This window comes from Thyridium curvatum (genome assembly GCF_004353045.1).
Source record: "Thyridium curvatum strain D216 chromosome Unknown NODE_3_length_876553_cov_77.224826, whole genome shotgun sequence".
NCBI lineage: Eukaryota > Fungi > Ascomycota > Sordariomycetes > Thyridiales > Thyridiaceae > Thyridium > Thyridium curvatum.
Window position 1 is genome coordinate 523,435 of NW_022156758.1, and position 24,511 is coordinate 547,945.

The 24,511-nt window shown below is 56.5% G+C and overlaps 6 protein-coding genes across 6 annotated transcripts; 2 read left to right on the forward strand and 4 right to left on the reverse strand.

The window, feature by feature from the left end:
* Window positions 1-852: 852 nt before the first annotated feature.
* E0L32_000860 (uncharacterized protein) lies at window positions 853-1,568 on the reverse strand (the record flags this gene model as incomplete). Its single annotated transcript, XM_031143482.1, has 2 exons — window positions 853-1,419; window positions 1,509-1,568. 2 exons carry the CDS (start codon window positions 1,566-1,568, stop codon window positions 853-855), a joined length of 627 nt encoding a protein of 208 aa, XP_030994394.1.
* A 69-nt stretch (window positions 1,569-1,637) lies between these two features.
* On the reverse strand, window positions 1,638-3,122 carry E0L32_000861 (uncharacterized protein; the record flags this gene model as incomplete). Its single annotated transcript, XM_031143492.1, has 3 exons — window positions 1,638-1,927; window positions 2,032-2,321; window positions 2,452-3,122. The coding sequence occupies 3 exons, from the start codon at window positions 3,120-3,122 to the stop codon at window positions 1,638-1,640; spliced, it is 1,251 nt and encodes a 416-aa protein (XP_030994395.1).
* Window positions 3,123-6,616: 3,494 nt separating this feature from the next.
* Window positions 6,617-9,227, forward strand: E0L32_000862 (uncharacterized protein; the record flags this gene model as incomplete). The annotated part of the gene is made up of 3 exons (XM_031143503.1): window positions 6,617-6,980; window positions 7,077-8,445; window positions 8,822-9,227. The coding sequence occupies 3 exons, from the start codon at window positions 6,617-6,619 to the stop codon at window positions 9,225-9,227; spliced, it is 2,139 nt and encodes a 712-aa protein (XP_030994396.1).
* A 2,299-nt stretch (window positions 9,228-11,526) lies between these two features.
* On the forward strand, window positions 11,527-12,534 carry E0L32_000863 (uncharacterized protein; the record flags this gene model as incomplete). Its single annotated transcript, XM_031143514.1, has 1 exon — window positions 11,527-12,534. The coding sequence occupies one exon, from the start codon at window positions 11,527-11,529 to the stop codon at window positions 12,532-12,534; it is 1,008 nt and encodes a 335-aa protein (XP_030994397.1).
* Window positions 12,535-13,434: 900 nt separating this feature from the next.
* Window positions 13,435-15,856, reverse strand: E0L32_000864 (uncharacterized protein; the record flags this gene model as incomplete). Its single annotated transcript, XM_031143525.1, has 10 exons — window positions 13,435-14,272; window positions 14,328-14,426; window positions 14,511-14,615; window positions 14,672-14,742; window positions 14,804-14,933; window positions 14,994-15,041; window positions 15,114-15,118; window positions 15,175-15,290; window positions 15,385-15,409; window positions 15,545-15,856. The coding sequence occupies 10 exons, from the start codon at window positions 15,854-15,856 to the stop codon at window positions 13,435-13,437; spliced, it is 1,749 nt and encodes a 582-aa protein (XP_030994398.1).
* A 1,554-nt stretch (window positions 15,857-17,410) lies between these two features.
* E0L32_000865 (uncharacterized protein) lies at window positions 17,411-19,569 on the reverse strand (the record flags this gene model as incomplete). Its single annotated transcript, XM_031143536.1, has 2 exons — window positions 17,411-19,010; window positions 19,133-19,569. 2 exons carry the CDS (start codon window positions 19,567-19,569, stop codon window positions 17,411-17,413), a joined length of 2,037 nt encoding a protein of 678 aa, XP_030994399.1.
* Between the last annotated feature and the right edge of the window lie 4,942 nt (window positions 19,570-24,511).

The following is a 24,511-nucleotide window of genomic DNA, read 5'->3' on the forward strand; positions in this document are numbered from 1 at the left end:
AGTAGTCGTCCTTTGAAATGAACGTGTTTGTCTGTAACCTGGAACCGTCTGTGTTAGCCAGGCGAGTTCAATGCAGTCTAACAATAGGAACTGATTAACAACAGAGAAGCCTGGCTGAGAACCCGAAACTTCCTTTCAGGGGTGGTGGTACTCTCTGGGCTCTGCGAGTAGCCTCGCCAACACACAAAGACTTTTTACGGCAACTCTGGTCGAGCATTTAGATGTTCTTATGGCCTTTTGCGGAATTGCGTCCGAGGTGAAAGCACGCAACCAACAGAGAACTTACTTGCTGTTTTGTGACATAGTTAGCCAATGGAACGAAGCATCTTGCTCCTGTTTCAATATGTTCTGCGCACCGTCATGATGGACACGGGAAAACAGCCTCTCAGTGAATCAGATAGTACTGAGCTACTCTAGGACTACAGACTGGCGACTCCGTGTCGTTGTTTCCAGTCACTTGGCTAAAGATACCACGAACCCATAGGACGGAAACATGGCCGCCAAGTCATCCCGTGCAGCTCGCACGCAACAAAGTCGAGACACTCTCCTGCGATGCAAATGTCAGATGAGGGTTGCGAAAGGCAATCAGTGCGAATTCCTCAACATGGCCACGATTCCAACCTCGGAAATTCTGAACAGCATCGAAATTGTGAACATCAAGTCGCTGGCCAGCGTTTCCACTGGTGTCTGTCCCCCATCAAGCTTGCGCCTTCCAAGAAGGCAAGCGTGAATATGCCCTCGGTTTCTTCCATCCTTCTTCCCCGTTGCCGTGCCATCCTGTCCCAGGACAACCCCCTTTCCAATGCAGAACCGGCCCCCTGTTTCGAAGGGGGGACATCACACCCCCGCCGCTCAGTCGCCGCTGGAGTACCACTCCAGCTCCACATCGTAGCCGGCGTTGGCAGGGTCGGAGCGCAGGACCCTCTCCACGTCCTCTCGGACGAGGTCGATGCGCTGCACAAAGTGGACGTCGCCGGTGGACGGGGGCCGCGAGAGTGGTTTCTCGGGATCCGAGGGAGGTATCTCGAAGGCCTGGTACATGCCGAACAGGCGGCCCTCGTAGTCAAAGACCGGGCTGCCCGAGTCTCCAAGACGTGCAAAGCAGTGGGTTGCAGTGTCGCTGCCGGTCTTGCAGTCGATCGGGCTCACGATGGAGACCATCCTGCCTGCGACCTCGAAGGGGTTGCCCATATCGTCGGTGGAGTCTTGGTAGGTCGTCGAGTCGACCTCGTTGATGGAGCCCATCGTGGCGCCGGTCCTCTGTCCGACTTTGAAAGCCGCGCGCGTGTGGCTGGACTGATCTCCCAGACTCGAGAAAAGCAGGGGTACATCGCAGATGCCGTTGTGGGGGACAAAGTCCTGGAAGATGGGACTGATCGTGGGGGCTTTGAAGCTGTCGAGTTCGCCGTAAGAGAGGCCCTGAGAAAGAGTTCAAGGGCTAGTTAGTGGCTGTAATGCAAGGTGCACGGGAGAAGGGGCTTTCTGGGTGCCAGTGACAGTGTACTCACACATGGAAGCCTCTGGAGGGGGACTCGGGAAGCGTCAAGCTCGACAAGCGCCCAGTCCATGATAAAAACGGAGGGGTGCGGTTCATCTTGGTCCTCGTGGAGGATGGATGACGCAGAGCCGGATGTATACTAGACAGTTCCAAGGCTTGCATCAAAGGTTCCAAGTATCTCTGCTGCCTCTGCTATCGCTTGCTCGGCTCCTTGGATCTTAGCGAGCATCGTCTTCTCATATTGATTCAAGCCAGTAGGAGTTGCCTCCTTGGCTTGCAATCTAGTCAGCGTCTTTCTGAGCCAGTATTGGTCCTTCGGCTGCTTCTCGTCGTCAAGCAGGTATCTCTCCCACCGCTTGCAATGACCTGGAGCTGGACAGTCGACGCGTACGTTGTGATCAGGATCCGGGAAAGTTGGATGAATGTTCTCTTTATTATTCGCGGGTCAGGTTAGCGTCTGGCAATCCTAGGGTATGATGAGAGAGAGTAGGAGAATAGCGAGAGACATGAAGAAAGCAAGGAAGAGAACATACTTGAAACGACATGACAGCAGGTCAATCCAGTCTCCACGACCTTTCCAATGACACCTTTTCCAGCAACGTCAACCTTGGGGATAAGCCGAACACGGAGCATTGGGCCAAGTGTGCCAATGCCGATTGATCGGTCCTGCGCGCCAAGTGAACATCCAGAGGCAGGCGAGGGACGGAAGTGCCGGAAGTTACATCCGTCCTCCCAGGGATATTCAAGATCTATTTGTCGTTGTGCTGCAAACATAATCTTGGCTTCGACAACCTCAACAGCCACATCTTGAAACTGCTTGAATCTAAGTGATGAATGAGAAGTCAGCGAGAATGAAGGCCCAAGAGGGGAGAAAGGAAAATGTGTAAATTCAGCAAGCCGCGGCCCCAAAAGAAAGCGAGAAAAGAGGGAGGTAAAAGTCCATAGAGCCTTACTGGTATAGGTAGTCCGCGGCCTCTGTGGCGAGCTCAACCGCGCGATCGACAGTGGTCTTGCCAGATCTCAACGCGAGCTGGAGGGTCGGATACTGCCCCTCGGGCCCCGTGCTCACGAAGCCGTAGCGGAGGACGTGGATCGCCGAGGGCTTGTCGCCCTTGACGAGGCTCTCCATGTGTTGGCGAATGGTCCGCTCGTGACCCGGGGGGCACTCGTCAAAGGCCTTGGCCAGGGGGTGAGGGCCGATGACCGTAGCGATACGCTGATACCAGTAGCGATAACCAGACACAACGATCATTCCTCGGGGTCGGCGTGCGGGAAGGCGGGGCGAGTCGTCGAAGCGGACCTGCGCCAGAAAGCTGGCCTTGCCGGCCGAGTTGAAGCCGGTCAAGGCGACGTCGTCCACATCGCCGCGCAGGACGTGATAACTGCTGGTGTTGTTTTGGGTGGCGACAACCCGTGGGGGCTCGTTGCTTGCCGGCGCAGCGCAGGGCGCTTCTTCGGTAGTCATCGCAACTCGAGGCTCGGAGGTTGCTGAGAGAGGGTGCCTGAGAGCAAGAGGGAGGTTCTTCAGGCAGGGTGAGAAATGCAGGCCAAAGAAATGGAGGCCAGAGTATTGCAGGCCAGAGAACTGCCGGCGTTTCGCCTCTAGGGCAACGATAAGCGACATCCTGAGTTTAGCCGACTGCACGGACCATGCATCAAATGGATTGCAACTGGGTGATGAGGTGTTTGATGATAATCGAGGGGATAAAGAAGAGTGGGAGAGGGGCACAGGGCAAGTAAGGGCTACAAAGGCAGCAGCCCTAATTGAAAGATCAGATGATTGACCAGTTTCTGCACAGACCAGTGAATGTTGGTTGACCTCTTTGTCAAGGTACCTTCAGAGTTGGCAACTCTGACTGAATCCTTGAGTCTTGGGTGTTGAGCAAAGGCTCTTGCGATAAGTATCTCTTTGATAAGGCCCTACGATAGCCGCCACGTCATGTTCCTTGAAGTTTACTATTCCTGACAAAAGCCAGGTCTATGCCCTCAACTCGGAAGCGGCTGTGTCGGATGTCACCATTCGGGAAGATATCCGAACTCACAGCACGCCGCTGGGTAGCCATACCGACGCCTGCACTCTCGAAAGTTCCGAAATTGAGGAGGCTGTTCAGAATCTACTGCCTTGGTCCCTTTGCGCAATTGGAGCCTTGATTATCTGCACACGGCAGGCCCCTGAGTCCTCATACACATTTGCATTAATACCCGTCAGGCCAAGCGGCGCAACGGCTAGCCCTCGACATCCGCTCCCCGGAAGTTAGTTCGCGGGACATAGCGCGGAAGAGCTAAGCTTGTCAAGTTCCGTGCTTTGAACAACCGCGGAAGAGCTACGGTTGTCAGGTTCCGTGCATCCGTTTTCACCCCAGGTTCCGGATGTCGCACTAATACCCCTAGTTCTGTCTCTGCGTTGTTGGCTACTAGGGCTGAGCTGAGTGTTGGATAGCCTGGAGCCGTTGAGCCAAGCACGCGCCTCAGTTGCCTGATCTAAATGGTGCGGCTGGGAACATGAGCGATGGGATCTTCGTACGGAACTCTGTCTAAAAACCAACGTCAACAGAACAGCACCATCCCGGTGTCTGCTTAAGCCGAGTCCATCGTTTCCCTCTTTGGGTAAGAGCAGAGAACACTGGTAGAACATGCACAGAACTCTACATTCATGATCGCCGGCCTGGCAGGGAGAGAGAGGGGTGGCCAACCCATGGCACCGGGTTCCAGGGACAACGCAGCCGACGACGACGCACGACACGACACGACACGACACGATAAGCACCTTGGCAGACAGGCAGGTATCGCTCAGATCCTTGCTTCTCTGCTCCCTTCGGTGGCCACACACAAGTACCAAACTTTATCTTTGTCTTTTAGTCACTTTGCCACATAGCACAGCGTCTCTACATGCTAGCACCGATGGAAGAAACAAATGCCTATCAGCGACCCTGGTTGATCTCATTGGTCCGGCGCCGTGTTGGACAAGAAAAACCAAGCCGGGACAATGGCCAGGCGCGGTTTAGTCAGCCTTGGCGGGTACATGGGAATCTGGGGAAAGCATTTCGTTCTTGTTCGCCACTTTAGTACGGATCGGGCCCGATCAGGCAAATGAAATTGGCAATCGCCTGTCCGGTCATGCAGTTGGCATTTCCCCAGAGCTCTCCGCGTTCGAGGTTGAGGCCGTTGTGGTGCGGTTGTGGACTCTACCCCAGGGGGAATTATGTAAATATTTGGTAAAATGGAAAAGGGGAACCCTCCTGGAGGCGCCACGGGGAGACTCCATCGTATGTGCCGTGCTCGCTCGTGAGACAACGGGCGCGCGGCTGTGCACAGTTGGGTGGCCTGCGGGGCCAGAGCCGGCCGCCCGCGTCGATGACACTCTCGGTGATGGATGCGGAATGGGCGAGGCTCGGCATTCGGGACGCTAGTGCTGACTAGCGGTCCTTTTCGGGGGGCCTGGAGGCGCTAGAAGCCTGCGTGGAAGCCTGCAGCTTTTGTCCGTGTGCTGTGGTACTGTGGTATTACTGTATCTATGTTCCGGGGTTGGGGTATGGATGGAGTATGGAGCATGAAGCAACGTAGCTCAGCTTGTAGGACCCGGCATCGCTTCTGGAACCAGAGTAGACGCCGTTCACCTTGGCACGGCAGGAAACGAACAAGGCCGTCCGAGGTTCAAGCTCGAGAGGCCAAGAGATACGCCAATCAGTACCCGCAAAGCCGCCGAAGAAAAGCATTCCAAGACCAAAGAGAAGGTGGGATTGGAGCCCTCCCAAGCCCGCTTGGCTCATCTCTTGCCCTTGCCCAGCCGATCTGTCTCTGCCCTGCGCCGTTCCTCACCAGCGTGAGTCGAGTTTGTTCAAGTTGTTTGTGTCGTCTTGGCTCCAAGGCTCTGGGCGCTGCGCTTGGCCCACTGCCCAGAAGCGCAAAAGTCTTATCACTTTCCTACCGCAGCCATAGCTCCGTCTGGGCGCAATACTAACCCTCAACCCGCGAGCCTTGGCGATGGTGGAGAACCGCGCGCGCCCACTCGATTTTTGTCTCCTCTCCTGGGCCTTTGGAAGAAGATGATGATCTTTTGTCGGAGGGCGGTAGTAGACAGAAACCTGGTACTCGCAAACTCAAAACTGCCCCTCTGCAAATGCATATACATAGAGCATTCGGCAGAGAGACGGACGGACGAGCACAAACATGGCCAAAGAGCAGTATCACAAATTGAATGCGCTGCCATTCCCTCCTTTGTGGACGCTACAGTCGCCGCGAGCATCCAACAGACCTCGCCCGCGCCGTGGTTTCCAACATGAACCATAGATAGGCATGCGCCGCCGGCAACCAGACAACAACCATGCTTCGTCCTCCATCTGGCGCGCTTCTGGCCAAGCTTCGTAGCGCCGGTGTCCGTCCACTCACGTCTCGTGCAATGCATGCTCCAAACCCAAAAACATCTAAGGGCCTTCCTAAAAGGAATCGTTTACACAAGTACTTGTATGTAAATACAGGCCGGCCGGGGCTAGACTAGCTTGGGACTTGTAGTCCATCCATCATCTTCTCATCCATCCGACCTGGGTACTCATCCGCATCCGCATACCCACCTTGTCTGGCGACGCAGCCGCATCGCGTGTGCGGAACGCCACTTATCTAATGGAGTCCGGACCCGAGGCAGGCAAGGAACACACACCCCTGTACAGGACCAGGACCGCACGATGTGGTCCTGACCCTCTTGATGCGCCGTTGCTCTCACCCTCCCCCATACCTTACCCCAAAAAAGGGGGGGCGAAAAGCACATGCAGGCAGGCTATCTCCATGGTGGAGAGATAGATATCGCCGTGCCGGGAAGGGCAGCTCAATCTACTCCCACATGCATCCAGGTTGGGGTTTGAGCGAGTATAAGTTTGGATCGGGTCCCCTCCCCCCCTCGCCCGTCCTTGTCGAAGTCCTGGTTGATCTGCATTCCCGGCCGTAGGGTTCGCTCCTCTCTTTTCTTTCCCTTTGGAGAATCCTCCCACCCACCCCTCAGCCTTTCATCCCGGTCCCTTCATCTCTCTTCTCTTTATCCCCTCTTTGCCTCTTCTTCTTCTTCCTTGCTCCCAATCGTCTAGAGAAGGCAGACTTGTCACACACACAGACACACCCCACACAATGACATCCAAGGCCGAGAAGGGCGACATCACGCCGCCCCCGGCCCTCGAGGCCGGCGGAGCGGACGAGCTCGAGATCAAGACCCAGCCCGCGGCCACGTACGCCGACGTGCCGTGCGACCGCAACGAGGAGGACTTCATGACCCGCAACGGCCTCAGCCTCAAGTCCTTCCAGAAGCGCTCCTACGGCCAGAGCATCGTCGAGCTCGACCGCACCATGAAGAAGCGCCACCTGCAGATGATCTCCATCGGCGGCTCCATCGGCGCCGGCTTCTTCGTCGGCTCCGGCGGCGCCCTCGCCAAGGGCGGCCCGGCCACCCTGCTCATCGACTTTGCCATCATCGGCATCATGATGTTCAACGTTGGTATGTTTTTTTTCAAAACCAGAAGTGAAAGAAATGCGTAACGAGTCAGAAAATTGCTGTGGGTTTGGCTAACACATGCGCGTCTCACACACACAGTCTACGCCCTCGGCGAGCTCGCCGTCATGTACCCCGTCTCCGGAGGCTTCTACACCTACTCGACCCGCTTCATCGACCCCTCGTGGGGCTTCGCCATGGGCTGGAACTACGTCTTCCAGTGGATGGTCGTCCTGCCCCTCGAGCTGACCGTCTGCGGCCTCGTCGTGGGCTACTGGGACCAGCACACCTCGGTCGCCGTCTGGATCACCGTCTTCCTCGTCGCCATCGTCATCATCAACATCTTCGGCACGCTGGGCTACGCGGAAGAAGAGTTCTGGGCCTCGGTGCTCAAGCTCTGCGCCGTCGTCATCTTCATGATCATCTGCCTCGTCCTCGTCGTCGGCGGCGGGCCCAAGGACGGCCGCTACGCCACCTACCAGGGCGCCGGCACGTGGTACAACCCGGGCGCCTTCCGCAACGGCTTCCGCGGCTTCTGCGGCGTCTTCGTTACCGCCGCCTTCTCTTTCTCCGGCACCGAGCTCGTCGGCCTCGCCGCCGCCGAGGCCCGCAACCCCGTCAAGTCGCTTCCCGGCGCCGTCAAGCAGGTCTTCTGGCGCATCACGCTCTTCTACATCCTCGGCCTCTTCTTCGTCGGCCTGCTCGTGCGCTCCGACGACCCGCGCCTCATGGGCTCGGGCTACGTCGACGTGCACGCCTCGCCCTTCGTGCTCGTCGGCCTCTACGCCGGCCTCCGCGGCTTCGACCACTTCATGAACGTCATCATCCTCATCTCGGTCCTGTCCATCGGCGTCTCGGCCGTCTACGGCGGCTCGCGCTGCCTGACCGCCCTGGCGCAGCAGGGGTACGCGCCCAAGATCTTCACCTACGTCGACCGCTCCGGCCGGCCCCTGCCCTCGGTCGCCGTGCTCCTCATCTCCGGGGTGCTGGCGTACATCAACCTCTCGGCCGACGGCGAGATCGTCTTCAACTGGCTCCTCTCGCTCTCGGGGCTCGCCGCGCTCTTCACCTGGGGCTCCATCTGCCTGGCGCACATCCGCTTCCGCAAGGCCTGGGCCCACCACGGCCACACGCTCGACGAGATCCCCTTCAAGGCCGCCTTCGGCGTCTACGGGTCCTGGGTGGGGCTCGTGCTCTGCGTGCTCGTGCTCGCCGCCTCGTTCTTCCAGGGCGTCGCGCCCGCGGGCAAGGAGGGGCTCAACTCGGCCAAGGGCTGGTTCCAGGACATGCTGGCCTTGCCTGTGGTCATGGCTTTCTGGGTCGTGGGCTACTTCTGGAAGCGCACCGGCTGGCTGCGGACGTCCGAGATGGACGTCGACACGGGCCGCCGCGAGCACGACTGGGACACCATCAACGCGTACCGCGAGCGGCTGGCGCAGATGCCTGCCTGGAAGCGCATCTTCCATATGTGGTTTGTCTAAGACGGCGGGTGTGGAAGGGTGTGCGTCGTGGTTCAGGGGTTGTGGGTTGGCGGTGGATGATGGGATGAGAGGTTTGAGGTGGGAAATAGGGAGGTGGAAGGGAGAAAGTGAAGTCTGACGAGTTGTGTATCTCGAGTACTATTGTCTCGTCGGATCAGCTGAAGTAGTCTCTTGATCATTGGATAGCGGGACAATCAATGCCAGCATTCCCTCAAACATACTCTCGCCATTGAATACACCTGCTTCACTGCATCCCTTTGCATCGTGACAACGAAATTAGACAACGCAACATAACCAACCACCCACTTCACTCATCCCATTCAATTCACCACCCTGCAAATCCAACAAAACTCAACACCGCACCAGCAACCACCATCACACCGCACACGACCCCCATCCCAGCGCCCTTGCCGCCGCCGTCCGGCTCACCGGCCGCCAGCCTCTTGGACGCCGCAAACATGGCCTCGGGGAACACCATCCTCGACGCGCCCAGCGCCAGCGCCGCCGCGCCCGTAAGAGAGATCAGCCACTCGCACCACCAGAGAGACGGGCTCTCCTCCCTGTGATTTCTTCCTCCCACCACCCGTGGGAGCGGCCGCTCGCGCACGCAGAGCGCCAGGCCCGCGACCAGCAGCGCCGTGCCGTTGAGGTAGACCACGGCCGGGGAGCTGTCGGCGAAGACGTGCGCGTTGAGCTCCTCGGTGAGGCCGAGGGCCACGAGGGTCGGACCGACGAGGCGGGCGAGGTAGTAGGTTTGCTGTGGCGGCGGTGACAGCGTTGCGGTGGAAGAGGAATTGGAGGTGACTGCTGTGGTGGGTGATGTGTGTGCCATTCCTGCACGGCGGGGTGGGCTTGGCTTTTATTCAGAAGGATTGCTTCAGGGGGGGGACCTGGAGTTGTCGCTGGAGAGGTTGAGTTGAATAAAAGAGCATGGAGAGAAGCACTATGCAATTCCCATGTTGTTTGGGTTTGGAGTGCATTGCAAAGTCGGGATCATATCATCTGGGGGTTGGTGGTGTGACTTCAGCCGCAGTCTCAATCGTGAGTGGTAGGGCGAGCTTGGCATTGGCTGAGACGTGCAAATATGAAAGACACACACCGCACCACGATAGACAACTTCTATGGGCAAGAAGACATCCACACATTTTCAAAGAATTGACACCAGCCTTTAGCAACTCATCCTTTTGCTGTGGAACATCGTTTTGGCCGGTCATCGCGGTCGGCCGCCCAATCGACGAGGCTTGTGGTTGAGGGGATCAGAACAGCATTGCAGTCGAAGGGCTTATCAAGTTTTCCAACTATTTAGCCGAGTTCCTTTGCGGCGTGTGAATTTACTATGGAAGCATAACCCCATGGCAGCCCTTCCCTCCTTGATCGACGAGTATATTTCATAGCCGGGGTCTGCAAACCAAGGGTTTTGTCCTCGAGACATCTAGAGAAGGCCTTCCAAAAGCTGGCTGCTGCATCATCCGAGGTCATCGACCTTTTGGGTGAGATGACTTAGCCAAAGTAAAGTTACTGTCGCATGCAATCAGCTGTTTAGGCAACGAGACCCAACCACCTTCCATCCGGGACAGACGGTCACTCGAGCTGAGATATCAAGATCTCCGATTTGCTAGAGAAGTACTGTACTCCACTCCAATCAAGCCAAAAGCACTGCGCTTGGAACGGTAAGAGAAGTCGAAGCCGATATTTGAATGCCTCCAATAATCCATTGAAACCGAGGAATCGGATCGCGGATGTCGGACAGACGGCATGGCTCCCCTGGTTTCGTGGCGATTGTAGCAAGGACTGTCACGGGCCCTTATAATTAAAAAATTGAGTCCTAGTTTTCAGGGGGGCGGCATGTGGCGGCTTGGCCGGCTGGTTAAGTTCAGGTCAATCGTGTCGTCCTGCGGAGGACTTATGATTCCATTTCGGGAAGGGGGAGGAGGGCAATGGGGGAAAAGGGGGGAGGCTTAAGGGGGAGGGCACGGGTTCGAATCGCGGCGAGGAGGAGAATTTTCGACAACCACGGACGGAGCAAAATCTCGAGATTTTCGTAGCATACCACCCTCCGGGCTGGTATGCGAGCTTTTTGCCGCTCATGACAATATATATAAATAATTTCTTTTTATCTAGACGAAGCACAGGGGTACTCAATCACCTCAAGCTACATGCCAGATGATAGTAATCAAGTCTGGCCTGTTCAGCCCTGAATGAAGTAAAGATTCACGCATCTAATGGTGATAACACATCTCCTATGAGCAACTGGATAGAATTATTCACAACATGCAGTCTTGAGCCGTACCAAAAGGCGCTCATGACATAGATGAAGGATGAATCTCTGACAGACGATCATATTCCAGACTCCGTGGAGCCAAATCAGGACCCTCCGGGCATTAGGGCTGAGTGGAAAGGCATCATGTGCATCGCTGATGCGGATGAGTCGGCCAAGGTCGTTGAGACATCGACCAAGTATGTACGACCGCTTCTATGGGCAGCGGAAGGAGTCAACCTTGGTAAAGGCCACCCGCTTCGAGGCGCCTGACTTTGCAATTTTACATGGTGAGTAAACATTCAAGCTCATTGCTTAATTTTTCTACGTCTAGGTATGGCCTGTTCCTCTGTACTTGACAACGCTCAACGAAAGTCCCTCTTGAAAACTTCAGGAAATCTCAAAGTGGTCAACCCATCTATATCAACAAGTTATATGAGGTCACATTGAGGGTGGTTGCTCGATCAATAATGGAATGGATACTCGGGCTCGAGCTCTGCGTTCCCATCCCAGGTGGATCGACCCGGGGGGATAATATTCCAGACAACTCTTCAGCAATCCCAGGAAGGAAACAACAGGCTGACAATTGGGACCCTCCTTCAAGCGTTCCCCAGTCTCTGTCAGGGAGCCAAAGCTCAGCTCCCTGCCTCCTCCGCCGGTCATTTCGAAGAATGTTTCTTGCTTACGTTTCTCGAACCTTACGCGCGGCCATCCAACCCAGAACCCATTTTCAACTATTTCCCACCAATGATGAGTTGGCTCAAAGAGTTGAGAACTCAATGCTTCTGCGTTGAATGCACCATGGACCTTGGAGATGCTGGAGATGTCCGAAAACCCAAGTCTTGAGGTCTTCACTCTCATCGGTCACGCCATTGCAGATGGGTTCGGGGCTGCCGACATGTCTGGTGGAGGGAATCAAGAGACGATGGTGGAAGAGGTCAAGTCCCTTCTTGTCGATCTTATCGAGGAGAAAGCGGTCAAGTGGACTCGATGGTTCGGTGTCGCCGCGATGTTCACCACGGGCTGCGATACCATCGTTCGGGACAGCCCAGGCGGCCGAGGCCTTACCGAACTTGCCGCATTCCAGTATGGCGGCCTCTCGGTTCTGGCTTCATGGCTCAAAGTGGATCAAAGACTCCAGGTCCAAGGCAGATTCGGCTTGCAGTGCGCCGCTGCTTCCATCGATGGAATGTCGGACCACACCGGGTACCTCCATTGCGAAGGACGCTATTTTCCAACCGCTCCTACAACAAGCGTGGCTGATGGAGCTTGGCAGTGGTCCGAAACTCTAGAAGATGACGAGACCCGGGCCGAAGTGACGTCTGTCATTTTTCGGACGGGCGTCTCGTCGTATCGCCTGGTCTTCATTGTGGAAACATTTTTGGCTGGCTCGCTGAAAGCCGTTCGACCTTTCGATCCGTCCATGGCGCTCCTAGGTCACTGCCATGCTAGATGGGCGACCTGCAATTGCACCGGAGGCGCTACCCACGAAGTACCTAGCACGGGGGCACCCCTCCAAGTTTCGAACTTTGAGACGATACTCAGCGACTGGGACCCTCTCCGCCGGAGTGGCATGCAGGCGTCAAAAGCATTACGCAGCCACCTGAACATCAACATAGCCCTGAGCTTATGCTACATGGGCAGCGTTCTCCGGACAAAGGGCACCTGTGAGAACTGCGCTGTCCGTGCCGTCTCAGAGTTACCTTCCCCCGAACACCTCGCCGACACGGGTGGTATACCCCTAAGGATGATTACCACGGTTGTTGGAGTTGATTATGGTGATACGAACAGGCTGCTAGGCCCTGCTACTGTAGGGATATGACTATAGGTTTGCTGTCCCTCTAGGTTAGTTGCCGCGGGTGGGGGGGTACAGATTACTTAAGGACACAAGCAGGCAACGGGGGCTGGAGGTTGGGAATCGAGGTCAAGGGAGGTAAATTGAGGAGCCTAAATGGTAAAGCCAACATCTTTACAAGGTCTGAACTATATCGTTCTCGTATGCCAACTTTAGATTTTCAGGTTATGTTGTTTCTAGCCTATTTTAGACAATTTTCTATAACCAAAGTCAAATTATAATAATCCCAAAGCATTTCGCTCCATCAAAGCCGCTCGCTCTGTCAGCTCCTTGCGTGTATTTGAGAGCCCCTAAAACAGGCAACTAACTCGACCTATTTTGTTAATACCTTCTTGCTCCTCCCCTAGGTATGTCTGGTCTCGACGTACCACCGGGTCTCTCTTCCCTATATTTGCCCTAATGCAAGATGGGTCACGTACATAGACAAGGGTGTTTCATCTGGTGAGACACAGCCTTACTCAGAGGATAGAAAGCCGACAGCGGGCAAAACAGCAATCAACAGTCTCCAGAGTGACCTCCAACTCGAAAAAGTGTTTCCCGGGTTGTAATTGAATTTTAACTGTATTCTTCTCTTCTCGTGACCTCTAAGCACCACTCTACTCTACTTCATCAAACACCCTCCAACTTTTGCCCTTTTCAGCCCCTTTCTGCAGCAAACCCAAAGTCTGAACGCCGCCGGTCATCAATGATACCATCTTCCTCTCGCCCCCAGGCAGTCCATCTTCCCCAAAGCACTCAACGCCCTCCCACCATCTCAGCCCCCGGCCGGAGCTTATCTTCCAAGCAAGCAAGGTTGCAGCTTCTCAGACCGAGATCGAGCCGACACGTCTCTCAGCCTCCCCCGTCTCTCCGTCTCCCCGACAGCCCTTAGTAACTACGCCCAAACATAGTCCAAGACTTCGCCAGCTTCCCGCACTGCGGGTTCAGGCACTTGGTCTCGCCCTTGACCAGGCCCTCAGGCTGCTCAAAGGGGATGCACAGCGACTTCATGCCCATGCTCGGCAGCTTCTCGCCGTTGGGCCCCACCTCCTGGTGGTCGTCGCTGCGCGTCGCGTCCTTGATCTGGTCCTCGCAGGCCGGCTCCTCGCAGAAGGGGATGAGCACGACGTTGCGCGAGTCCAGCGCCGGCACCACCTTGGCCCAGTCCGTCAGCTGCAGGCGGTGCGACCGGAACGACTCGTCGGCCTTGTTGTACAGGTCGCGCTGGATCGTCTCGAGCAGCTCGGGCACCCGGGTCTCGAGCTCGGCGATGGGGATTGTGCCCTTCTCGCCCGTGTCGCGGCGCGCGTACGTGACCCAGTTGTTGGACGCGTCCTTGGGGCCGAACTCGAGGCGCAGCGGCACGCCCTTGAGCTCCCAGTCGGCAAACTTGTAGCCCGGCGTGTAGCCCTCGCGGTCGTCCACGTCGACGCGGACCTTCTTCGACTTGAGCGCGACGCGGAGCTCCTCGACCTTCTTGGCGTGCTTCTCCTTGTCCTCGGCACTCATCTTTGCAGTGATGCCGACGGGGATCAGGATGGCCTGGATCTTGGATACTCTGGGAGGGAGGACGAGACCCTTGTCGTCGCCGTGGAGCATGACCATGACACCGATAACGCGCGTTGACAGACCCCACGAGTTTTGCCAGACGTGAATCTTCTCGCCCTTCTTGACCGGGTCTTCGACGGTGATGTCGAACATCTTGGAGAAGTTCTGGCCAAGAGCGCTGGTTATTGTCAATAATGTTATCGATCTTGTAATGGAGGGTGGGGGAAACTCACTGAGAGGTTGCACCCTGGATACCACGGCCGTTGGTAGGAATGTACGCCTCGCAGGTCGAGGTCCAGTAGCCACCAGCGAACTTCTCAGCCTCGGTTTTCCTAAGGGTATTGTCAGTACAGTCCATCTGATGTGTGCCGGCCACGATGCCAAGCTTATTGTTAGCAGGGAGGAGAACCACTCACTTTCCACGGACAACGGGAACAGCCAGAAGCTCCTCGTAGACGCCGGCGTAGAGATCCAAAATCTCGAGCACCTCCTTGGAGGAAAGCTCCTCGGTCAAGTGAGCACTAATCAGCGTCAGTCATGTCTGTCACCGAACCACTCCACCGCTCCCAAGACTCACGTGTGACCCTCCTGCCACAGAAACTCTCTCGTTCGCAGGAAAGGAGTGGTCTGCTTGGCTTCCCATCGGACCTGTATCGTCCATCAGTATCCCAGGCGCATCGAACCGAGGACAGGGGTGTGCCAAACGTACGACAGAGTTCCACTGGTTCAGGCGGAAGGGGAGGTCTCGGTGGGATCGAATCCACTTGGCGTAGTAGGGGTACATGACGGCCTCGGAGGTCGGGCGGACAGCGACGGGGACTTCGAGGTCCTTGTCACCACTGCGCAAACATTAGCCAGGAACGGTCTGATTCTGGGGAGAAAGGTCCATGGCAACATACGCCTTGGTAACCCAGGCCAACTCGGGGGCGAAACCCTCAACGTGGTCCCTGTGGTTGCATGATCAGCACAGATCCTCCAATTCCGGCCTTGGGTCGTCACATCTCGTTCGGGAAACGTACTTCTCCTGTACAGGTTGTTAGCCACGGTGCCTCTGCAGACGAAAGGGCGCGAGATCCATACCTTCTCAAGAGACTTGCTGGACAGGAACATAGGGAAGCTCGTCTCGTCGACGCCCATCTCCTCGATCCGCGACTGGAACCAGGACCGGATAGTGTTCCAGATGTGCATTGCGCCCGCTAATCCATACCGTCAGTATCTTTGTTTCTCCCCCGCGATCTCCAGCTCGATATATGAAATCGCAAGTCGTGAAAGGAGGGACAAAAGTCTTACGTCGAAGGATGTAGAATCCAGAGATCTGCACACGACAAAATAGAACCACACGTTAGCCAGCCGAACTCTTCCTCATTGCCCTTGTTCCCCCCAGTGCATGCACCCAAAGAGCGCCAAAGCGCCAAAACCACCACGGCGCAACAGCAGAGTAGGGACTCACCTCGGAGTAATACTCTACCAGCTCGGCCTTGATCACAAGGTCATGGTACCACTGGCTAAAGTTATTCTCCTTGGACACGGTAATGCCGATGATCTCCTTGCCGTCGTCGCCACCAGCGCCACCAGCAGCAGCACCGCCCTTCTTCTTCTGGCCCTCCTTCTGTTGTCCCTGTCCCGTGACGGCGCCGGCGGCGCGGACGGCGAGCTTCTCGGCCTTGGCGGCGGCGAGCTTGGCCTGCTTCTCGGCCTTCTTGAGCGCGCTCTTGGAGGGCTCCTGCGCCTGCTGCTGCTGAGCGGGGTCCTGGTCGGCCATTGTTTTGCTTTGCTTGCTCGCTCTCTCTGTTTTCTGTGCCTGGTCTGCTTTCTCGATCGCAATTTCGAAGGGTTTCGTGGGTGGTTCCAGCGGCACACACGGCGAGAGAATGTGCGTTTGTCGCGAGACAGGCGGAAAAGGTGGCTGGAATTTGTGTGTGTGTGTGTGTGTGTGTGTGTGTGCGATATCAAATTGACACGGGCGGGAAAGAAGAAGTGTGAATCAACCGGCGTTGCTTCCCAAAGACTGGCTGGCTGGCGGGGTTCCCTAGCGTCCTCCCTTGTCTTTTTTGGCGGGGTTCCCTGCAACTTTTACAGTGCGACAAGGGTTGCAGCCATCCATGGATGGCCCGTGCAGCGCTCGATCCAGCCAAGAGATAAGCTGAAATGTTTTGTGCCGCAAGTGACCGCCCATTGCCATAGCTTCACCGCCTTGATAAGAGAGAGAGGGAGAGATGAGATGACTGGACTCGGCGAGCGCAGCGGGAACCAGTTCTACGACACAGGGGCGAACCAAGCTTGAACATTGAGCGGAGCGGATATTCGTCCTAGTCCAGTCGAGTAGAATACCGGTACCAGGTGTTGCGAACCATCAGAGTGCTACTCTTGAGATACCAAGTCTCAGGGCTTTTTCCTTCGTTGCCAACATCATACACGGTTCAGGATCAAGACATCAATCATTACAGTCACTCAAGGAGATGATCAAGTCAATATGATAATGAATGGCATGGTATTAGCCCCAATGCGAGGCCCTATAACAAGCTATCCCTAGTCAGAATTGGAGAAAAGCAACGCAAGATCCAACCAGAGCAGCACAACAAACAAAATCATGGTATAATAATAATTCCCAGTGCATAAACAAAACCAGAAGCCCGTGTGACGCAAATAGGGCAAGAGACAGCAAAACCAACCAGAGTCGCAGTGCGAGCGCGCGTGCATGTGTGCGTGGAAAGAGCATAATGTCATCAGAAGCAGAAACAAAAGGTAAGAAAAGCCCAGAGCCCGCCATATATGAATGGACGACGTAGCGATCGTGTTTATCATGCATGCATGCAACCAGAGTAGCAGTGATGATCATAATAGGAAACGAAAGGAGATCCGAGCCCAGTCCAGCCCAGCCACCTCTTCTCTTCTCTCCTGTCCCCTGTCCTCCCTATTGAGGAAGACGAAGCCTCCTCCCTCTCTCATAATAAGAAAAAGGCCCCCGGGTATCGTGTGAATATCAACGGAACAAAAGGACCAAACCGTAGCAAAGCAAGTGTATGTCTTGAGTGGTAGCCGCCCATCCATCCTTGACCCAATGAAGGCAGACGTAATAACCAGACAGAAAAACTGGTTGTCGGCCGTAGATCTAATGCCCCAAAGACAAAAAAATACTTATGAGAGAGGAGTGTCCGCAGTAAACCAAGAAAAACAAGACAGAAAAAGGAAATTCGTCGCGACCGTAAGCGGTATTGAAACAAAAGAAAAATCGTCGGAGATGCTGCCAAGTCTAGAAACCCACAGCTCTTTCCCCGTCGCCGTCAAGTCAACAACACCAATGCTAGTATGCCTGCTAATACGCCTTAGCAGTGCTCCCCTCGCTCGTAGCAACAGCAACCAGCGCCTCGAGCCGGCGCATCGAATCAGGCTGTTCAGCAGGAGGTCCGCCCGCCGGCCCCGCCGTCGTGGGAAGCGGCTGCTGCTCGTGCACCGTCTGCGGCACGCGCGAGGACGGGAACCCGGTGAACGCGCTGACGTTGGGGTGCACCATGCGGTCGACGCGGTCGACGCGGTCGCCTCCCTGCTGCTGCTGATGTTCGTGCACCGTCACAGCCGGGCCGTGGTACCACGCGTGCCGCTTGGAGCTGTCGCGCGACGTGCTGCTGCCCATAGACACCGGCGCCGAGAGGGTGTGGTGGTGGCCGCGCACCAGGCCCGGGCCCATGTCTGCGCCCGAGGTGGCAGGGATCTGGACGACCTGGGCCTGCGGCTCGAAGCGCACCGTCGGCTGGCCGCGCGCCTGCTCCGCCTGGGCCTGTACAGCGCGGTTGGCCTCGCTAGCCCACGCCCCGGCGCTGTCGCGAGGTGGGGTCGTGTTGGAAGCGATGTCAAGCCTGTTCAGGCCATGATGAACCGTCTCCCATTGTGAAGTATGACGCCTGTCTTCCGAGTGGTCCATCGGAGCTGGCATCGGGGCGCTAGAGTACTGAGGCACATCCGAGTCGATCATCATCGGCGAAGGGACCCTCCGCGGCGGGCTCGCGGGGCGGCGGGCGGCGGCGGCCCCCAAGAAGGTCTCGATGCCCGGCAGGCGGAGGTTGGTTTGCTGGGTGGCAGGGTTGGCGATGGGGAGCGGTGCAGCAGACGTCTCGAACTGCGACGGCGTGATGACGTTGCTCAGGCGGCTGCCGGGAGCATTGAAGTCTCGGCTCTCGGGGTGCCAGGTTCGCCGACGCCATGCCTCATCAGCTGCGCTAGACATGGACTCCCTGCGAGAAAAGGTCGATCCGGTCGGTGACGACAAGAGGCTGCCATTGGGCGAGGAGAAGACGCCCGCATTGGATGAGTTGATAGGGCCTGGGCCGAAGAGAGGTCGGCCCAGCGCACCAGCTGGCGAGGCCTGGAACGGGTTGACACCAGACGGTACACTCAACCTGCGGCCAGGAGTCCTCGTGCCGGTAGTGTACATGCTCTGAGATCTAGAGTGCGAAGAGGTTGGCGAAGCCATGCCAGAAGCCCATCGCGGACTGCCGGGGCCGGTCGAGAACGTGGCCGAGGTGGGTGTGCTGAAATCGCTCGGAGAGACCGCCCGGTACGAGTATTGGCTGTCGGCACCGCTCCGATACGAGTCCAACGAGAGTCTCGAACGGGGGTCCGTAGCCATGACCAACGGCGCAGGGCGGCGACGGCCGTCGTCGCGCGGGCTATAGTTCGAACCAACGGAGCCGATGCTAGCAATGCTTGACGTCGAGAGCGACTTTGAATGCCCACGGACTGGTGCGCCGATGCTTCCAGCCGTCGATGCCCTCGCCCTGCCGGTAGGTCTAACTCTGTCCGTCCGTATTTGGCGCTGAAATCGAGTGCCAGTGGCAGCCAGGGAATCAATGGGGATGTCCTCGTTGACGTGTACGGTCTGGGCGTGTTGTCGCAGGTTGTCCAATCGTGAGAAGCGTCTTGAGCAATGACATTGGAAAGGTCGTTCGCCAGTGTGTTTCCTTGGCACCCATCCAGGTTAGCAGCTTGTCCTCTTAGTGTACAGAGAACCGTCCGGGAGAGGAGCAACGCTGTCACTCACCTGATATGCCTCGCCAAGTGTTCGCTGCGTGTGAAACTGAGGTTGCAAGGAGGGTAGTCAGTGCAGTAAAAGCGCTGTGACTTCTTCTTTTTGCCCGACCTCGATCCATCGGCGTTGACGCTTTCGTCATCCGATCCAACATCGTCGCCACCACCAGTTTCGGCGTCCGAGTCGTCCATGTGCATATCTTCAGAGTCCCGCGACTTCCTCGAGTGTTGCGAGTTCTCCCTGCGCGGCAGCTGGACGTCAGAGGCGTCGGGCATTTGCACAGCTTGAGGGAAGGGCGACGTCGGTAGCGGCTTCTGCGCTGTCATCGTCGCGTTGCCAAAACTGGCTCTCGTCGGCGTCGTTGCGTCATCCATGGGTCTGGGCAGCTCGAGCTGTGATTCGGAATGCCGTGCGGGGTCGGCGAACCGAGGTGTCGTCGGTGACGGCATTCTGTTGCTGTCGTATCTGTATTCTGAAGGGAGGTGCGTATTGACAGGGCTAAAGGTTGCGGCCATGCTCTTCTGCAACCTATCGGTACAGAAGCGGTGCTCGATGGGGGTGCGCAAATGCAGGTCCCCGTCGTTTTAAGAGCAGAGGAGCGTGAGCCGTTGAGGCTGAAAGTCAGGAGCGCAGTGACCTGGCGCTGCAGCAGGATGTGGCAGGGTTTCCCGGTGGAGAAGACTCCCAGCGACACGAGGGGTATTGGTTTGAAAAAGATTAGAAGGAGGAAGGAAGAGAGGTCGGAACGGGCGACGGAAGGGAAGAGGAGAGGAGATGAAATGGGACTCCGCTTCGATTCATTCGCGATTAGATTCCTGTGGAGAAGCTGGGTCTGACCAAGAGTGCAGGACGGCAAGGGAAACTTGGTACGGAAGGGCAGGCGGCGACGGCTGAAGACGAATCCTCAGTCTCGAGTAGACGCAGTCCTCGAAGTTCCAAGCCCCGGAAGGCTGGGGGTGGGGGTGGTGAGGAGTTGGAGAGGGTGCGTGCGGCGGAACAGGCTGAAGCGAGATGCAATCAGAGCGGAGCGAATTTGCTGGGACCGGCCGTCGTTGATTGAACGGAGCTACAGGAAATCGTCGCCAGATGTGTCGATGTTATGGATCGGGTGCGGTGCGCAAAAAAGAGAAGGAATGCAAACACCAGGAGATAATGCCGACGCCTTGACCGAGACGTAAATGCAGCGCAGGAAAGGGTGCGGCGAAATGCGGGTGTGTCACTTCTGCTCTGATCCTTCGTCCCTCCCCTGGCGGCCGAGCGACAGGGCAGCAAGGTGGCGATGTCCAGCAGGTTGGTACACCCAGATACACGGGGTGGTGGTTGCCGGGATGGTTGGAAAGAGGTCGAGTGGTGTGGGCTCTGTAATCACGCCGACCACTCAAGCCAAACAACCTTCCGCTAAGGCCGTTTCTTTTTTGGGTTTTAGTTTTGCTCTCGAGGTGGTGTCCCTAGCTGTGGCCGAGCTGCTTTAGAAATGCTGTGCTCTGGGAATGGCTGCTTTTCTCAAAGCTAGACGTGGATGGGATGTAAATGTAAGGACGCTTGTTGGTCCAGAACGAACCAACCGCCCTATATCTGACGACTAGCGATGAGTATGCTGAATGCGGTCAGTGCTGAATGGCTGAGGCGGAGGGCTCGGGGTAAGACCAGCCAAACAGCAGGCTGGGAATTGGGCCAGATCAACCGGATGACGATCAGCAAGCTAAGGTAAGGGACTGCGTGGCGAGAGCCGTGATTGCGAGCACAGTCTGGCGTGTATGAGACCAGAAAGATGTTGCTTTGGTTTGCCAAATCCGAGCAGGTCCGGAACCACAGCAAATGGCGAACGGGATGGATGGGGAGGCGTCGATGGTCAAAGACGTCGGCCGGCGACGTCGACTGGGGGGGTGCGGATGGCTGTAGTTTTGTGCTCCAGGCCCAAGTGTGACGAAATAGGAGGCTAGGAACAAGAAAGAGGGGTGCTTTAGAGTTGGGTGATACTCGCAGGCCAGACGCCAGGGCCACCCACCCCTTCACTGGGGCCGGTTCCTTTCCTTGGCGTCGATGCTAGGGAGCAAATCGAGACACAGCCAGGGTCATGACTGGTCTGTCAGGTACGAGAATTACTGGGCCGGAGCCAGTTGGAGTGTGTGCTCGCTGGTCCAGTCTGGTTTTCGACTCCGCAGGGTGGAATGGACAGGTGTGTGCCTGGGACGGCGGCGAGGTAAGGTACACACGCTTGCGCAACGCAAGCTGTTGGCTCTTCCACCAGCCGTCCAGTCCGGTCCTGGGAGGCTCTAGAACGAAACAAAACCCGTAGGAGACCGGTCGGCATCGGTCATCTGTCATGCATTTGACCACCCTGCCCTCTCGTCCTCCTTCAACTCTATGATCTGACTGCCTGCGGTGTGAGACAGCCAAGAGCTTAACTAGACCAGTTAGCCAGCCAGATAAGTCGTCAGTCACCTCAACGCAGCCTATGTCTATCCTTTGATTAAGCACTCACCAGCCAGGCAGGCGGATCAACGCACACTAATCAGACCACAGAATTTAGACTAGCTCAGGACGTAGAGGGGGGATGTCGACGTCTTGCCGTCTCCCCTTCAAGAGATACTACAGTACCTAGATCTGTTACTCACACGCACTTCCCAGATATCTCAGATACACGCACAGGTGGGTGACGACTTGAAACGGATGTCCTATGTGCGTCGACCTCGCTAGCCGGATGGCTGATGGATGGTGGGGCTCTTTGAGCGAGGTGTGGTGGGTATTTAAAAAGTCCGTGGTCAGGAGGCATCAGGAGGAGCAGGGGCGAGAGGGGCAAGATATCGAATCCAAGAGGTTGACAAGTCCGGTCAAAGCGGTGGTAATTGGTCGGTGGCTGTCGGACATGGTGTGTGTTCCAAGGTTGTTGGTGGTGGTGGTGCTGTGCGATGGCGGTCAAATGAACTCGATGATGCCGCCCAAAACGCAGTCTACCTAGGTAGGCTGTCCCACAGGTATGGTGTGGTGGGCATCTACTGGACGGTGTCCCCAGCAGCAAAAAGCCTGTGGACTGGCCAGATGGCTGGATGGCTACAGGGTACAGGGTCCTTCGCCGCCGCCGAGTGGGAGTGTGAGCACTAAACAAGCATCTCCATCGTGGATGGTGCAGGGGCTGTTGTGCTGTGCGTTGTGCCTGTGTAAGTACCTGGGTAGTTGGGATCGTGCCAGCCCTGTCCTGGTATCGATTCAGTGGGAGAGCCCCCAGTTCCAGGATAGAACCCTGCTGCTAGTGCTATTAAAAGCCAAACGACATTTCTCAGCATGGATGGTGGGAACCCCGCAGCGAGCAGGACTAGCGAACAGGACCTGTCGCGGGGCTGACGGTCTTTGGCCAGTTCTTGTTAGCCTACTCGTTAGGCTGGCGATGGCTTCATGCCGAACTGTGGTGGTGCCGCCCTGCCGTGGTCCACTCTCGGGGCTAAGGTGCGCCATTGAGGTTTCGTCCTCGATCAAAAGGCCAACCTCATGCAGTTTGAGGATCCTGCTGGAATGTGGTGAATCTAGCGTTTCGAATGATGAATACCTTCCGAGCAGCCCAGAAACATGATGCTTTTTTCTCCGCCTCAAGCCTCTCTCCCAAAGCTGGCTGTGGTGGCTTGACGGCGGCCAATAGCGCGGGGACCGAGAATTGTTGACTCGGTCCATCATGCAACCCGCAAAGCTGCAAAGCATGTCTCTCCCTGTCATGTTACTGTCGCAGAAATAAACGTTGGCATGTCTGAGGTAGGAATCAAAATAGCTGCTTTGCCGGCTGACTACCGAAAGTCAACCGACTGACTTTGAACGCGGAGGATGCGGGCATTTGAAGCACTTACATCATCGACGGGGGCAGCTAAAGAGGCGGGAGAGCCTCGTGCCTGGATCTGGTACGGTTGTACCTGGTGCTTTGTGGAGCCGCCACCCGTTGTCAACTTATCCTGCGCCTGGCTGGATCTTCGGGTCCGTTCTTTGAGTCAGGTCCCGCTCTGGATGTCAAGTAACTTTTTTTGGCATGACCGGCGTGCGTCTGCTCTGTCGTAGATGCAAAAATGCAAAGGCGGAGCATGCGGTGCGTTGTGCAACTGTCTCAAAGAAAGACAGGACGCTGCGTGCTCTCTCGGGCGCCCTTGACTCTTGCATTCCTCCTAGGTACAGGCTGCGAGTCATCGACAGAGGAGAAAAACCAATAAGCTTATTGTGGCGTGCGCTTCACTGCCCTCCCCAGCAAGCCCTCCACACACCCTCGGAGCGCCCACGCATTGAACACGGTGACGATCCCCGTCCCGGATCGGCTGGGATTTTCGATCTGGACAGTGCACAACGACCGATGGCTTTTAACCCCGACCGGCGAGCGGTTGGGCCTGTGAAGCTGAGCAGGTGATCACGCCAAGGCCTTCTAAGGCGCAAGGTGGGTGGGTGGCTGGCTTGCTGGGCTGGCGGGAATGATCGCTGTCGAAGATGTACAAGGATGGACAGAGACGTTCGGTTGATCTGCAAGGGCGGACCAGACTCATGCAATGCTCGCCTCCAGCTCCTCAGTCCATAGGGGAGTGGCTGCAGCTGACTGCACGCCGGCGGGAGCAGAGGCTGGAAATGCAGTGGATGACAGGCTGTTCTAGCGGCTTTCTGGAGGGGGACGTGGGGTGTTTGGAGCGATCGGCCCTGCGCGTTGACGACAGCGGGGCATGAGATTACGATACTTGACGAGCAAACAAGTGATAAGAGACGGTTAGCCTGCTCTCTGGCAGGATATGGCGACAGACATGATGATTCTCGCTGCTCTTGATCAAGTAATGTTAGGTAACTATCGAGCATCGACAGCGGAGCAAGGAAGGTCCCTGCGCGTGCTTCAATGTTCTTTCCCTCAACGAAACCGGCGCCGAACCTCTCCGTAATGACCCAGTGCGTACTTGACCCCAGCCACTAGAGGACCTACCATTTCCAACGCTGAACACACTCGCCGCCGCCGCCACCATCACCTCGAGCAACATCTTGAACTCTTACGCTTGTCCACGGGTTTGGTGATTCAATGTCCCTGCATCGATACCTGGTAACACCCTCGACTGGAAGCATCAGGTACCCATGCGAGACCTAGTCCGAGCTCTCGGTGAGCCACCAAGGGAGCTGGTATTACATCCGGCCTTTCTCCAATCTGGCCGATATTAATTATCTCGAAAACAGCGCACGCTGACACCTCCGTCCCTTATTTTCGACGCAAACACAATGCAAAGCGGTGCCTGCTGATCTTGAACCTTGACACCAACAGCTCAGACACGTCTTTGATGTTCGATAGACTTCAGCTAGGATCTTTCAAGACTTTATCACCACTCAGCAGGTTGGTTTGCTTCTACAACGCTGCCCATGATGCGGGCGTTTTCCTTTTCAGTC